Below are 17,500 nucleotides of genomic sequence, written 5' to 3' on the forward strand. Positions count from 1 at the left end.
ACTTACAAACAATCACTCGCTCACACTTACACACAATCACTCGCTCACACTTACACACAATCACTCGCTCACACTTACAAACAATCACTCGCTCACACTTACAAACAATCACTCGCTCACACTTACACACAATCACTCGCTCACACTTACACACAATCACTCGCTCACACTTACAAACAATCACACTTACAAACAATCACTCGCTCACACACACAATCACTCGCTCACACTTACACACAATCACTCGCTCACACTTACAAACAATCACTCGCTCACACACACAATCACTCGCTCACACTTACAAACAATCACTCGCTCACACTTACACACAATCACTCGCTCACACTTACACACAATCACTCGCTCACACTTACACACAATCACTCACTCACACTTACACACAATCACTCGCTCACACTTACAAACAATCACTCACTCACACTTACAAACAATCACTCGCTCACACTTACAAACAATCACTCGCTCACACTTACACACAATCACTCACTCACACTTACAAACAATCACTCGCTCACACTTACAAACAATCACTCGCTCACACTTACAAACAATCACTCGCTCACACTTACACACAATCACTCACTCACACTTACAAACAATCACTCGCTCACACTTACAAACAATCACTCGCTCACACTTACAAACAATCACTCGCTCACACTAACACACAATCACTCACTCACACTTACACACAATCACTCGCTCACACTTACAAACAATCACTCACTCACACTTACACACAATCACTCACTCACACTTACAAACAATCACTCGCTCACACTTACAAACAATCACTCACTCACACTTACACACAATCACTCGCTCACACTTACACACAATCACTCGCTCACACTTACACACAATCACTCCCTCACACTTACACACAATCACTCGCTCACACTTACAAACAATCACTCGCTCACACTTACACACAATCACTCGCTCACACTTACAAACAATCACTCGCTCACACTTACAAACAATCACTCACTCACACTTACACACAATCACTCGCTCACACTTACACACAATCACTCGCTCACACTTACAAACAATCACTCGCTCACACTTACAAACAATCACTCGCTCACACTAACACACAATCACTCACTCACACTTACAAACAATCACTCGCTCACACTTACAAACAATCACTCGCTCACACTTACAAACAATCACTCGCTCACACTTACAAACAATCACTCGCTCACACTTACAAACAATCACTCGCTCACACTTACACACAATCACTCGCTCACACTTACAAACAATCACTCACTCACACTTACACACAATCACTCGCTCACACTTACAAACAATCACTCGCTCACACTTACAAACAATCACTCACTCACACTTACACACAATCACTCGCTCACACTTACACACAATCACTCGCTCACACTTACACACAATCACTCGCTCACACTTACAAACAATCACTCACTCACACTTACACACAATCACTCGCTCACACTTACACACAATCACTCGCTCACACTTACACACAATCACTCCCTCACACTTACACACAATCACTCGCTCACACTTACAAACAATCACTCGCTCACACTTACACACAATCACTCGCTCACACTTACAAACAATCACTCGCTCACACTTACAAACAATCACTCACTCACACTTACACACAATCACTCGCTCACACTTACACACAATCACTCGCTCACACTTACAAACAATCACTCGCTCACACTTACAAACAATCACTCGCTCACACTAACACACAATCACTCACTCACACTTACAAACAATCACTCGCTCACACTTACAAACAATCACTCGCTCACACTTACAAACAATCACTCGCTCACACTTACAAACAATCACTCGCTCACACTTACAAACAATCACTCGCTCACACTTACACACAATCACTCGCTCACACTTACAAACAATCACTCACTCACACTTACACACAATCACTCGCTCACACTTACAAACAATCACTCGCTCACACTTACAAACAATCACTCACTCACACTTACACACAATCACTCGCTCACACTTACACACAATCACTCGCTCACACTTACACACAATCACTCGCTCACACTTACACACAATCACTCACTCACACTTACACACAATCACTCACTCACTCACACTTACACACAATCACTCGCTCACACTTACACACAATCACTCACTCACACTTACACACAATCACTCGCTCACACTTACACACAATCACTCGCTCACACTTACAAACAATCACTCACTCACACTTACACACAATCACTCGCTCACACTTACAAACAATCACTCGCTCACACTTACAAACAATCACTCGCTCACACTTACAAACAATCACTCGCACACACACACAATCACTCGCTCACACTTACAAACAATCACTCACTCACACTTACACACAATCACTCGCTCACACTTATAAAACAATCACTCGCTCACACTTACAAACAATCACTCACTCACACTTACACACAATCACTCGCTCACACTTACAAACAATCACTCGCTCACACTTACAAACAATCACTCGCTCACACTTACAAACAATCACTCGCTCACACACACAATCACTCGCTCACACTTACACACAATCACTCGCTCACACTTACAAACAATCACTCGCTCACACTTACACACAATCACTCGCTCACACTTACACACAATCACTCGCTCACACTTACAAACAATCACTCGCTCACACTTACAAACAATCACTCGCTCACACTTACACACAATCACTCGCTCACACTTACACACAATCACTCGCTCACACTTACAAACAATCACTCGCTCACACTTACAAACAATCACTCGCTCACACTTACACACAATCACTCGCTCACACTTACACACAATCACTCGCTCACACTTACAAACAATCACACTTACAAACAATCACTCGCTCACACACACAATCACTCGCTCACACTTACACACAATCACTCGCTCACACTTACAAACAATCACTCGCTCACACACACAATCACTCGCTCACACTTACAAACAATCACTCGCTCACACTTACACACAATCACTCGCTCACACTTACACACAATCACTCGCTCACACTTACACACAATCACTCACTCACACTTACACACAATCACTCGCTCACACTTACAAACAATCACTCACTCACACTTACAAACAATCACTCGCTCACACTTACAAACAATCACTCGCTCACACTTACACACAATCACTCACTCACACTTACAAACAATCACTCGCTCACACTTACAAACAATCACTCGCTCACACTTACAAACAATCACTCGCTCACACTTACACACAATCACTCACTCACACTTACAAACAATCACTCGCTCACACTTACAAACAATCACTCGCTCACACTTACAAACAATCACTCGCTCACACTAACACACAATCACTCACTCACACTTACACACAATCACTCGCTCACACTTACAAACAATCACTCGCTCACACTTACAAACAATCACTCGCTCACACTTACAAATAATCACTCGCTCACACTTACAAACAATCACTCGCTCACACTTACACACAATCACTCGCTCACACTTACAAACAATCACTCGTTCACACTTACACACAATCACTCGCTCACACTTACAAACAATCACTCGCTCACACTTACACACAATCACTCACTTACACTTACACACAATCACTCGCTCACACTTACACACAATCACTCGCTCACACTTACAAACAATCACTCGCTCACACTTACACACAATCACTCGCTCACTTACAAACAATCACTCGCTCACACTTACACACAATCACTCGCTCACACTTACAAACAATCACTCGCTCACACTTACAAACAATCACTCGCTCACACTTACAAACAATCACTCGCTCACACTTACACACAATCACTCGCTCACACTTACAAACAATCACTCGTTCACACTTACACACAATCACTCGCTCACACTTACAAACAATCACTCGCTCACACTTACACACAATCACTCGCTCACACTTACACACAATCACTCGCTCACACACTTCACACACACACACACACACACACACACACACACACACACACACACACACACACATGTTTGTTTTTGTGAAATGTGAGGACATTCCATAGGCGTAATGGTTTTTATACCGTACAAACCGTATTTTCTATCCCCTTACACTGCCCCTGCCCCTAAACCTAGCCCTCACAGGAGACTGTGCAGTTCACTTTCTGTGAAAAAAACCTTGTTCTGTGTGATTTATAAGCATTTTGAAAAGTGAGGACATGGGGAACGTCCTCATATTTCACCCTCTTTTTGTAATACCCATGTCATTATACACATTTGTGTCCTGATATTTCACGAAAACATGCCCACACACACACACACACACACACACACACACACACACACACACACACACACACACACACACACAATCGCTCGCTCACACTTACACAATTACTTGCTCACACTTACACACAATCACTCGCTCACACACTTCACACACACACAATCACTCGCTCACACACACAATTACTCGCTCACACTTACACACAATCACTCACTCACACTTACACACACAATCACTCACTCACACAGAATCACTCGCTCACACACTCACTCACATTTACACACAATCACTCGCTCACACACACTTCACACACACACTATCACTCGCTCACACACACAATCACTCGCTCACACTCACACACAATCACTCACTCACACACACAATCACTCACTCACACTTACACACAATCACTCGCTCACACACACACACACACACACACACACACACACACACACACACACACACACACACACACACAATCACTCGCTCACACTTACACACAATCACTCGCTGACACTTACACACAATCACTCGCTCACACTTACACACAATCACTCGCTCACACTTACACACAATCACTCGCTCACACTTACACAAAATCACTCTCTCACTCGCTCTCACACACACACAATCACTCACACTTACACACAATCACTCGCTCACACTTACACACAATCACTCGCTCACACTTACACACAATCACTCACTCACACTTACACACAATCACTCGCTCACACTTACACAAAATCACTCTCTCACTCGCTCTCACACACACACAATCACTCACACTTACACACAATCACTCGCTCACACACTTCACACACACACACACACACACACACACACAATCACTCGCTCACACTTACACACAATCACTCGCTCACACACACACACGCACACACACACTTCACACACACACAATCACTCGCTCACACACACAATCACTCGCTCACACTTACACACACACACAATCACTCGCTCACACACACACACACACACACACACACACACACACACACACACACACACACACACACACACACACACACACACACAATCACTCTCTCACACACTCAGTTATTTTGATCACGCCAACTAGGGAAGAAACCACCGTTCGTTTTAAGTGACAGAATAATCTTAAATCTGACTCTAAAAGAGAAATAGTTCTCAGTGCCTCAAACTAAATGTTTTAAAGTGTGTCGTGAAGCAAGCCAGCTCTTCTGCTGACTGAAGCGGTCGTCATGTTCGTGTTTGGGTGTGTATTACGCCTCCCTCTCTACATCACGCTTCATTTTGCTCATTCACTAATCCTCATTCCACCATAAATATAACACAAAGCCCAGCACAAAGCCCCAGAATGCACCTGTCTCGCTTTCATTGCACACGTCTGGTTTCTCTGAGCCTGTCGTTTATTCCACATGTTTTCTGTGAACAGGAAAAGGTCATTTATTCATTTCCAGAGCAGCTAATGCTCAGCGTGCATCTGTGTTGTTTCTGTGAGAGGGAGAGCTGACCTTTAACTGCAACAGCAGCAGAGATACGCTTAACAACACCAGCGGTAAAAGCCTTCAGTCTGGCTGTTGACGTGACACACACACGTCTAATCGCCTGATCTGTGTGTTTGTGTTTTAGGATTCAGGAATGGAAAGAGTAAAGCTTGCCACTGAACTCTCGACTCGCAGACCTCGCAAAACCGTCAACAAATTTAGTCAGGAAGTCACAGAGCATAACTTGAGCCTTTATTTGAACTGGCTTGTTGGTTTTAGGGGGCGGGGCATGCTCATTCTAAAGAGCATCTGATTGGACAATAATCTGTGTGGTGCAGGATGAGTCATCAATATGTTGTGCAGTCACTTACCACAAAGGTTAAATCCAATTAAACATGACTAATTTGATCTCAAACGTACGTGATGTGTGTTTTTATGAATATTAAGATATTAGAGTTAAGATAGAGTATACAGAATTCATTAAAACACAAAAAAATTGTGTGTATGTGTGTGAGAGAGTGTGTGTGTGTGCGTGAGTGAGTGAGAGCATGTGTGTGAGTGTGAGCTTGTGTCTGTGTGTGTGAGTGAGTGTGAGAGTGAGTGTTAGCATGTATGTGTGTGTGTGTGTGTGAGTGAGTGAGTGAGAACTTGTGTGTGAGTGAGTGTGAGCGAGTGTGAGCATGTGCGTTAGTGTGAGCTTGTGTCAGTGTGTGTGAGTGAGTGTGAGAGTGAGTGTTAGCATGTGTGTGTGTGTGTGAGTGAGTGAGAACTTGTGTGTGAGTGAGTGTGAGCATGTGCGTGAGTGTGAGCTTGTGTCAGTGTGTGTGAGTGAGTGTGAGAGTGAGTGTTAGCATGTGTGTGTGTGTGTGTGTGTGTGAGCATGTGTGTGAGTGAGTGTGAGCCAGTGTGTGTGTGTGTGTGTGTGTGAGCATGTGTGTGAGTGAGTGTGAGCGAGTGTGTGTGAGTGAGTGTGAGTGAGTGTGAGCATGTGCGTGAGTGTGAGCTTGTGTCAGTGTGTGTGAGTGAGTGTGAGAGTGAGTGTTAGCATGTGTGTGTGTGTGTGTGTGAGCGTGTGTGTGAGTGTGAGTGAGTGTGAGCATGTGCGTGAGTGTGAGCTTGTGTCAGTGTGTCAGTGTGTGTGAGTGAGTGTGAGTGTTAGCATGTGTGTGTGTGTGTGTGTGTGTGTGTGTGTGTGTGTGTGTGTGTGAGCATGTGTGTGAGTGAGTGTGAGCAAGTGTGTGTGTGTGTGTGTGTGTGAGCATGTGTGTGAGTGAGTGTGAGCGAGTGTGTGTGAGTGAGTGTGAGTGAGTGTGAGCATGTGCGTGAGTGTGAGCTTGTGTCAGTGTGTCAGTGTGTGTGAGTGAGTGTGAGAGTGAGTGTTAGCATGTGTGTGTGTGAGCATGTGTGTGAGTGAGTGTGAGCGAGTGAGTGTGTGTAACTGAGCGAGAGTGTGTGTGTGTGTGTGTGAGAGTCAGTGTGTGTGATTGAGTGTGAGCATGTGTGAGTGAGTGTGTGAGTGAGTGTTAGCATGTGTGTGTGTGTGTGTGAGAGAGTGTGTGTGTGAGAGCGTGTGTGAGTGAGTGAGTGTGAGTGAGTTAGTGTGAGCATGTGTGAGTGAGTGTGAGCTTGTGTGTGAGTGAGTGTGTGTGTGTGTCAGTGTGAGCATGTGTGAGTGAGTGTGTGTGCGTGAGTGAGTGAGTGTGTGTGAGTGTGGGGCGTGAGTGTGAGCATGTGCGTTAGTGTGTGTGTGTGTGTGTGTGTGTGTGTGTGTGTGAGTGAGTGTGAGTGAGTGTGAGAGTGAGTGTGTGTATGAGTGAGTGTGAGCTTGTGTGTGAGTGAGTGTGTGTGAGTGAGTGAGTGTGTGTGTGTGAGTGTGGGGCGTGAGTGTGAGCATGTGCGTTAGTGTGTGTGTGTGTGTGTGTGTGTGTGTGTGTGTGTGTGTGTGTGTGTGAGTGTGAGTGAGAGTGAGTGTGTGTATGAGTGAGTGTGAGCTTGTGTGTGAGTGAGTGTGAACATGTGCGTGAGTGTGTGTGTGTGTGTGTGTGTGTGTGTGTGTTTGTGTGTGTGTGTGTGTGTGAGAGTGAGTGTGAGCTTGTGTGTGAGTGAGTGTTAGCATGTGTGTGAGAGAGTGTGAGCATGTGTGCGAGTTAGTGAGTGTGTGTGTGTGTGTGTGTGAGTGAGTGTTAGCATGTGTGTGAGTAAGTGTGAGCATGTGAGCTTGTGTGTGAGTGTGAGCATGTGTGCGAGTTAGTGAGTGTGTGTGTGTATGTGTGTGTGAGTGAGTGGTTGTGAGCTTGTGCGTGCGAGTGTGTGTGTATGAGTGTGAGTTTGTGTGAGTGAGCTTTTCTGAACATCTCGTTGTAAAACATTATCTAAATAAAAGAGCAAATACTAAAATGGCAAAAGTCGAGTTACACACTCAATAAATGCGTGTGTGTGTGTGTGTGGGACAGATCGGTTTCACTGACCCCTGCAGTCCTGTACCCTGCTGAGGTCACTGCTGCCACGGTAACATTACACTGACCAGCAACCGTCACCATGGCAACCGTTCCCAGGGGCCACTGCTTGCCTCCCATCAACGGCCCATAGAGACACACACACATACACACACACACAGAAGCTTTCTTCTTGTAAATGACTTTAGACAGACACACACGGGCACAAAAGTACACACACACTGTGATGTTTTATATACTGTAGGTGACATTGTGGCCCTGTTCTAAACTCTAATGAGCCGTCTAATGCCCACACACACACACACACACACACACACACACACACACACACACACACACACACACACACACACACACCTGCCTTCTGACGGAGCATCTTCAATGAAATGGAACCTCATAAAGAAACAGATTTGTAATACACATCTTACAAGACAGAATCTATATTATATACATCTATATAATGATGGACAAAAAAATCATGAATATTCCTGCACCACACAGATTTTTGTCCAATCAAATGCTCTCTAGAATGAGAATGCCCCGCCCCCTAAAACCACCTGCCGCTGACTAGCAAGCAGAACATAGATCAAAACTTCCTGTTTCAATAGGAAATACATCAACACAGGGGAAAAACTGTGCTCAACAATTTCTTAAAAAGCATGAAGTACAAAAACAAAGAAGCTGAGACTGAAATGATCCGCTCAAACCCTGAGCAGAATGTGTGAGGAACATCAATACAGCACAAACACTGAAATAAGACCTGCGAGGGCGGGCGGGATCGAACGCGGGTTTGGACCAAACAATCGAGCGGAGTGTGAAAGCAGCCGCACACACACTACACCCTGCCCTGTGCTTGTGTGTTTCCACACACTCCTCATCTGCTTTGATGAGCGGCGTGTCTGGAGGTTTGTGCTGATAAACTGAATCTCAAAGATCCCCGATTCACCCCAGGATCTCCAGGAAAACTCCCGTACAGTTCCCACGACCTGGAGTGTTTGTGCTGGTTCATCCTCGGCCAACTACATCAATGTGCTCGGGAGACGCATCTCACTTCCTGTGTGTGCCAGGAAGTGCAAAACATGCTCTGACACTTTCACCTGCGATCAGTGCTACTGGAAGAACTGATGGATGCGCTGCGGTGCTGGATAGACGTCACAGAGATACATACTGTTTGATCGGATGGATGGAACAATAGACAGATAGATGATGGATGGATAAAACAATAGATGGATGGATGTATGGATGGATATATGGATAAAACAATAGATGGATGTATATATGGATGGAAAATAGACGGATATACGGATGGAACAATAGACAGATAGATGATGGATAAAACAATAGATGGATGGATGGATGGATGAATGATTGGATGGATATATGGGTAAAACAATAGATGGATGGATGGATGGATGAATGATTGGATGGATATATGGGTAAAACAATAGATGGATGTATATGGATGGAAAAATAGATGGATGGATGGAATGATAGACGGATGTAACAATAGACAGGTAGATGGATGGATGGACCGATAGATGGATGGACCGATAGATGGATGGATTAACATATAGACGGATAGATGGATATATGGAAGGAACAATAGACGGATAGATGGATGAACATATAGACGGATAGATGAATATATGGAAGGAACAATAGACGGATAGATTGAATTGAATTGAATTTATTTTATTTGATCAGGGACAATGCACAGAAAAAACATTAGTCTTAAAAAGAAGAGATGTCATGTGCCAGGTTATAGCAAAAAATGCTAATTTCCACCCGCAGTCCCTGGACCGATAGATGGATGGAACTATAGACGGATAGATGGATGGAACTATAGACGGATAGATGGATGGAACTATAGACGGATAGATGGATGGAAGACGGATAGATAGATAGATGGATGGACTGATAGATGGATGGATGGAAAAAACAATAGACGGATAGATGGATGGATGGATGGAACAATAGACGGATAGATGGAACAATAGACGGATAGATAGATGGAGGGACCGATAGATGGATGGAACGATAGACAGATAGATGGATGGAACAATAGACGGATAGATGGATTGAACGATAGATGGATGGAAAATAGATGGATAGATGGATACATGGAAGGAACAATAGACGGATAGATAGATGGATGGACAGATAGATGGATGGAAATATAGGCGGATATATGGAAGGACCAATAGACGGATAGATGGATAGATGGAAGGACCAATAGATGGATAGATGGATATATGGAAGGACCAATAGACGGATAGATGGATAGATGGAAGGACCAATAGACGGATAGATGGATATATGGAAGGACCAATAGACGGATATATGGATATATGGAAGGACCAATAGACGGATAGATGGATGGATGGAAGGACCAATAGACGGATAGATGGATATATGGAAGGACCAATAGACGGATAGATGCATATATGGAAGGACCAATAGATGGATAGATGGATATATGGAAGGACCAATAGACGGATAGATGGATATATGGAAGGACCAATAGACGGATATATGGAAGGACCAATAGACGGATAGATGGATAGATGGAAGGACCAATAGATGGATAGATGGATATATGGAAGGACCAATAGACGGATAGATGGATAGATGGAAGGACCAATAGACGGATAGATGGATATATGGAAGGAACAATAGACGGATAGATGGATGGATGGAAGGACCAATAGATGGATAGATGGATATATGGAAGGAACAATAGACGGATAGATGGATATATGGAAGGACCAATAGATGGATAGATGGATATATGGAAGGACCAATAGACGGATAGATGGATATATGGAAGGACCAATAGACGGATAGATGGATATATGGATGGAAAATAGACGGATAGATGGATATATGGAAGGACCAATAGACGGATAGATGGATATATGGAAGGACCAATAGACGGATAGATGGATATATGGAAGGACCAATAGATGGATAGATGGATATATGGAAGGACCAATAGACGGATAGATGGATATATGGATGGAAAATAGACGGATAGATGGATATATGGAAGGACCAATAGACGGATAGATGGATATATGGATGGAAAATAGACGGATAGATGGATATATGGAAGGACCAATAGACGGATAGATGGATATATGGATGGAAAATAGACGGATAGATGGATATATGGAAGGACCAATAGACGGATAGATGGATATATGGAAGGACCAATAGACGGATAGATGGATATATGGAAGGACCAATAGATGGATAGATGGATGGAAAATAGACGGATAGATGGATATATGGAAGGACCAATAGACGGATAGATGGATATATGGAAGGACCAATAGACGGATAGATGGATATATGGAAGGACCAATAGACGGATAGATGGATATATGGATGGAAAATAGACGGATAGATGGATATATGGAAGGACCAATAGACGGATAGATGGATATATGGAAGGACCAATAGACGGATAGATGGATATATGGAAGGACCAATAGACGGATAGATGGATATATGGATGGAAAATAGACGGATAGATGGATATATGGAAGGACCAATAGACGGATAGATGGATATATGGATGGAAAATAGACGGATAGATGGATATATGGAAGGACCAATAGACGGATAGATGGATATATGGAAGGACCAATAGACGGATAGATGGATATATGGAAGGACCAATAGATGGATAGATGGATATATGGAAGGACCAATAGACGGATAGATGGATATATGGATGGAAAATAGACGGATAGATGGATATATGGAAGGACCAATAGACGGATAGATGGATATATGGAAGGACCAATAGACGGATAGATGGATATATGGAAGGACCAATAGATGGATAGATGGATATATGGAAGGACCAATAGATGGATAGATGGATATATGGAAGGACCAATAGATGGATAGATGGATATATGGAAGGACCAATAGACGGATAGATGGATATATGGATGGAAAATAGACGGATAGATGGATATATGGAAGGACCAATAGATGGATAGATGGATATATGGAAGGAACAATAGACGGATAGATGGATATATGGAAGGACCAATAGACGGATAGATGGATATATGGAAGGACCAATAGACGGATAGATGGATATATGGAAGGAACAATAGACGGATAGATGGATATATGGAAGGAACAATAGACGGATAGATGGATATATGGATGGAAAATAGACGGATAGATGGATATATGGAAGGACCAATAGACGGATAGATGGATATATGGAAGGAACAATAGACGGATAGATGGATATATGGATGGAAAATAGACGGATAGATGGATATATGGAAGGACCAATAGATGGATAGATGGATATATGGAAGGACCAATAGACGGATAGATGGATATATGGAAGGACCAATAGATGGATAGATGGATATATGGAAGGACCAATAGACGGATAGATGGATATATGGAAGGACCAATAGACGGATAGATGGATATATGGATGGAAAATAGACGGATAGATGGATATATGGAAGGACCAATAGACGGATAGATGGATATATGGAAGGACCAATAGACGGATAGATGGATATATGGAAGGACCAATAGACGGATAGATGGATATATGGATGGAAAATAGACGGATAGATGGATACATGGAAGGAACAATAGACGGATAGATGGATATATGGAAGGACCAATAGATGGATAGATGGATATATGGAAGGAACAATAGACGGATAGATGGATATATGGAAGGACCAATAGACGGATAGATGGATATATGGAAGGAACAATAGACGGATAGATGGATATATGGAAGGAACAATAGACGGATAGATGGATATATGGAAGGACCAATAGATGGATAGATGGATATATGGAAGGAACAATAGACGGATAGATGGATATATGGAAGGAACAATAGACGGATAGATGGATATATGGATGGAAAATAGACGGATAGATGGATATATGGAAGGACCAATAGACGGATAGATGGATATATGGAAGGACCAATAGACGGATAGATGGATATATGGAAGGACCAATAGACGGATAGATGGATATATGGATGGAAAATAGACGGATAGATGGATACATGGAAGGAACAATAGACGGATAGATAGATGGATGGACCGATAGATGGATGGAAATATAGGCGGATAGATGGATATATGGAAGGACCAATAGACGGATAGATGGATATATGGAAGGACCAATAGATGGATAGATGGATATATGGAAGGACCAATAGACGGATAGATGGATATATGGAAGGACCAATAGACGGATAGATGGATATATGGAAGGAACAATAGACGGATAGATGGATATATGGAAGGACCAATAGACGGATAGATGGATATATGGAAGGACCAATAGATGGATAGATGGATATATGGAAGGACCAATAGACGGATAGATGGATATATGGAAGGAACAATAGACGGATAGATGGATATATGGAAGGACCAATAGACGGATAGATGGATATATGGAAGGACCAATAGACGGATAGATGGATATATGGAAGGACCAATAGACGGATAGATGGATATATGGAAGGACCAATAGACGGATAGATGGATATATGGAAGGACCAATAGACGGATAGATGGATATATGGAAGGACCAATAGACGGATAGATGGATATATGGAAGGACCAATAGACGGATAGATGGATATATGGAAGGACCAATAGACGGATAGATGGATATATGGAAGGACCAATAGATGGATAGATGGATATATGGAAGGACCAATAGACGGATAGATGGATATATGGAAGGACCAATAGACGGATAGATGGATATATGGAAGGACCAATAGACGGATAGATGGATGGAACGATAGACGGATAGATGGATATTTGCAAGGAACAATAGACGGATAGATGGATATATGGAAGGACCAATAGACGGATAGATGGATGGAACGATAGACGGATAGATGGATATTTGCAAGGAACAATAGACGGATGGATGGATATATGTAAGGAACAATAGACCGATAGATGGATGGAACGATAGACGGATAGATGGATATTTGCAAGGAACAATAGACGGATGGATGGATATATGTAAGGAACAATAGACAGATAGATAGATGGATGGACCGATAGATGGATATATGGAAGGACCAATAGATGGATAGATGGATGGATGGACAGAGGATGGATGATGGATAGATTAGATAGATAGATGATAGATGGATAGATAGATAGATAGATAGATAGATAGATAGATAGATAGATAGATAGATAGATAGATAGATAGATGATAGATAGATTTGTTTATGTCTATATATACAGCTGAAGTGTGTGTTGGTGGGATTGAGTGTTCAGACTTACGGGAGCTGACCGCGTCCACGTACTGGGGCAGATACGGCGCCCACATGTCAATGGTGTCCTTCCTGCCTGACTGACCAATCCGCCGCAGTTCAGCCAAGAGGAGCGCCTGGGCCGCCTCTCGAACCTGAAACACACACACACACACACACACACACACGCGTGTCAGGTTTACACACAGACACTGCAGCGCTCCTGCTGAAAAGACTCTTTAAGAAAGCGCAGTGGCAGCAGCAGCAGAACTCAAACGACAGACCGCTGAGATGAAGCCCACAGGCCTGAAAGAGCCATTGAGAGAGATGGAGTGTGTGTCTTTGTCCCGCGGGGTTAGCAGGTGCTAAAGCTGCACGATACGAATGAAAGCGAATGCGAGAAGAGAGAGAGACGGAGAGAGACCCTTGGAGAAAAAGGATTAAGGATGCTTAACAGAGCGTCTCCTTCTTTCTTTTCTTTCTCTCTGTCCGTCTTTCTTCATTTCGCTCTCAGTGTGGCGTAATACACCTCTGCGGTCACACTCTGACAAACACAGATCGCTGCTCACAAAAACAAAAGACTTATGGTAAATTAAATTAAATAATAAAGGTGTCTTGATTGTGTCTTCTGGCTCTACTAAAGTAACGAATTACAAATGCTCTCGTTACTGTAATTGTACTTTATTAAGTAGTTTAAAAACAGTGTACTTTTACTTGAGTACATTTTAAAGCTACACTGTGTGATATTTTCCCCCATCTAGCGGTGGAAAGGTATATGACCATCCAGAGAACTTTTGTTTCTCTTCCTCTCAATTCCGATTTCGTTTTAACTCCTACGGTGGCCGATTTAGTCCAAGATTAACATGGCTTCCAGTTCGACCTCGTCCACATTCGACACGGTGCCATCGAGTGTTAAAACGCCAAAGGCGAAGCTTGAATTTACGGGTATGTCCCTCTTTGGCTAATGTACTTTCAAGATGGAGGGGCAACATGGCGACCCGCATTCAAACCCTCACCCGTATGTATTTTCAATGGCATATTATAAACTTACGAGAATACTTTATTACTTGAAAGAAGTAAATATACATTAATGAGCACATATATTTTTGTGTTTTTAGCTAAGAATAAACTAAAAAAGTTACACAGCGTAGCTTTAACCAACTTCATATTAGTAGTTAAAAAGTGTAGCTTTTTAGGACAAAATTCAAAATGGCCGATGCCCACGATAGCCAATATGGGAAAATAATTTGCCTTTCATTCGACTTGGCATGATGCACTAAATCAAAAGTGACTAGTTTTATGATTTTTGGCCAAACCATTCAGAAGTTATTAGCAAAAAAACTATTTTTCATATCTCCTGACCAGTAGGTGGCGCTGTGACAAAACGCCAATGCATTCGTAAAATATAGCATTTTTTACATCAAATTCAAAATGGCTGACACCCAAAATGCCCGATATGGGGAAATTGGGAATCGTATGACTCGGCATGATACACCGAATCGCAAGAGACCAAGCGCCAAAGCGTTCAGAAGTTAAGCAAAAATGTAAATTTTTCATATCTCCTGACCACTAGGTGGCGCTGTGCCGAAACTGTGCAGGTCGCCTCAGGTCATAGTTGGAATAACACACACCAAGTTTGGTCAGAATACACTAAAGCGGTGCGGAGATATAGCCTCATGTTCATTCTGGTGGGCACTTCATAAAACTCGTTTGTGAGTTATTCGAGAACTGTTTGACGAATCAACTTGAATTCCATGACTTTTTGTCGCCATGTCTGAAGATGACCTGGATCAATTTACATAAAAATTGGAGCAATGGCAATTTGCAGTGCTCTTCGTTGAATTCATTCACACATTTTTAGAGAATGGTTGGGTTTATCAAAAAGCTTTTGATAACTTTTCGCCAGCATGGTCTGTAGATGATCGGATTCAATTTTCATGACAATCAAACGAAAAGTTATTAGCATAAATGTTAGTCAAACGCTGGACAGGTGGTGGCGCTAGAGGGATTGAGTTAGAGACTCCAAATATATCGTGGTGAATGTTTGGACTGTCCTCTATCAGTGTGCCAAATTTAACAACTTTTTACCAAAGAATATAGAATATTACTAAAAGAATATCTTTAAGTGTAAGAATAAATATAGTTGCGAACATGGCTGGTAGCAACAACGAACAAGAAAAGAAATTAAGATGATTTTAGGCAAAATGGCTGAAAAATCATAAATATAGTCACTGGTAAAATTATTTACTGGTTTATCACTTTCAACCAATAGGTGGCGCTATGACAAAATTGATGTGGTGTGGTCAGAGTGAGATGACAATATCACAAAGCAAAGTTTGGTGTCATTAAAAATTAAAGTTAAGAAATCCATAACTTTTTGTCGGCATGGTCTGAAGATGATACGATTTGATTTTGGTGAAAATCGGACAAACGGGATAGGTGGAGTTCGAAAAAGTAGGTTTTTGAAGAAAAACAAAATGGCAGACAGGAAGTTCTGCCAAATATGTCAAAATTAGTATTAGTTCTCGGCATGACCAAGGAATCTATTAAGACCAGATTCATTATAACAGGCTAATTTAAGCAAAAGTTATTTGCATTTTTGGAAACTTCTGACCACACAGTGGCACTGCCCAAAATTTTTTGCGTACCTTCAGGGCAAAGTGTCAAAGACACATACAGAGTTTTGGAACGATACGCCGATGTTCGTAAAATATAGCATTTTTTGTCAAAATTCAAAATGGCTGACAAAAATGTTATGACTGCATGCACCACCGAATCTAAAGAGAACAGTTTTGGCCAAAGCGTTCAGAAGTTATTAGCAAAAATGTCCATTTTCATATCTCCTGACCACTAGATGGCGCTGTGCCGAAACTGTGCAGGTCGCCTCAGGTCATGGTTAGCATAACACACACCAAGTTTGGTCAGAATACACT

General features: G+C 42.4%; 1 protein-coding gene across 2 annotated transcripts in view; it reads right to left on the reverse strand.

Moving 5' to 3' along the window:
* Positions 1 to 17,500, reverse strand: part of wdr7 (WD repeat domain 7) — a 183,760-nt gene that overhangs the window by 86,871 nt on the left and 79,389 nt on the right. For both annotated transcript variants that reach the window (XM_079835629.1, XM_079835628.1), the window contains exon 19: positions 14,599 to 14,722. In XM_079835629.1, coding sequence (XP_079691755.1) covers positions 14,599 to 14,722 — 124 coding nt within the window. The remainder of the gene's footprint in view (positions 1 to 14,598; positions 14,723 to 17,500) is intronic.

Source organism: Gobio gobio (genome assembly GCF_949357685.1).
Source record: "Gobio gobio genome assembly, chromosome: 14".
NCBI lineage: Eukaryota > Metazoa > Chordata > Actinopteri > Cypriniformes > Gobionidae > Gobio > Gobio gobio.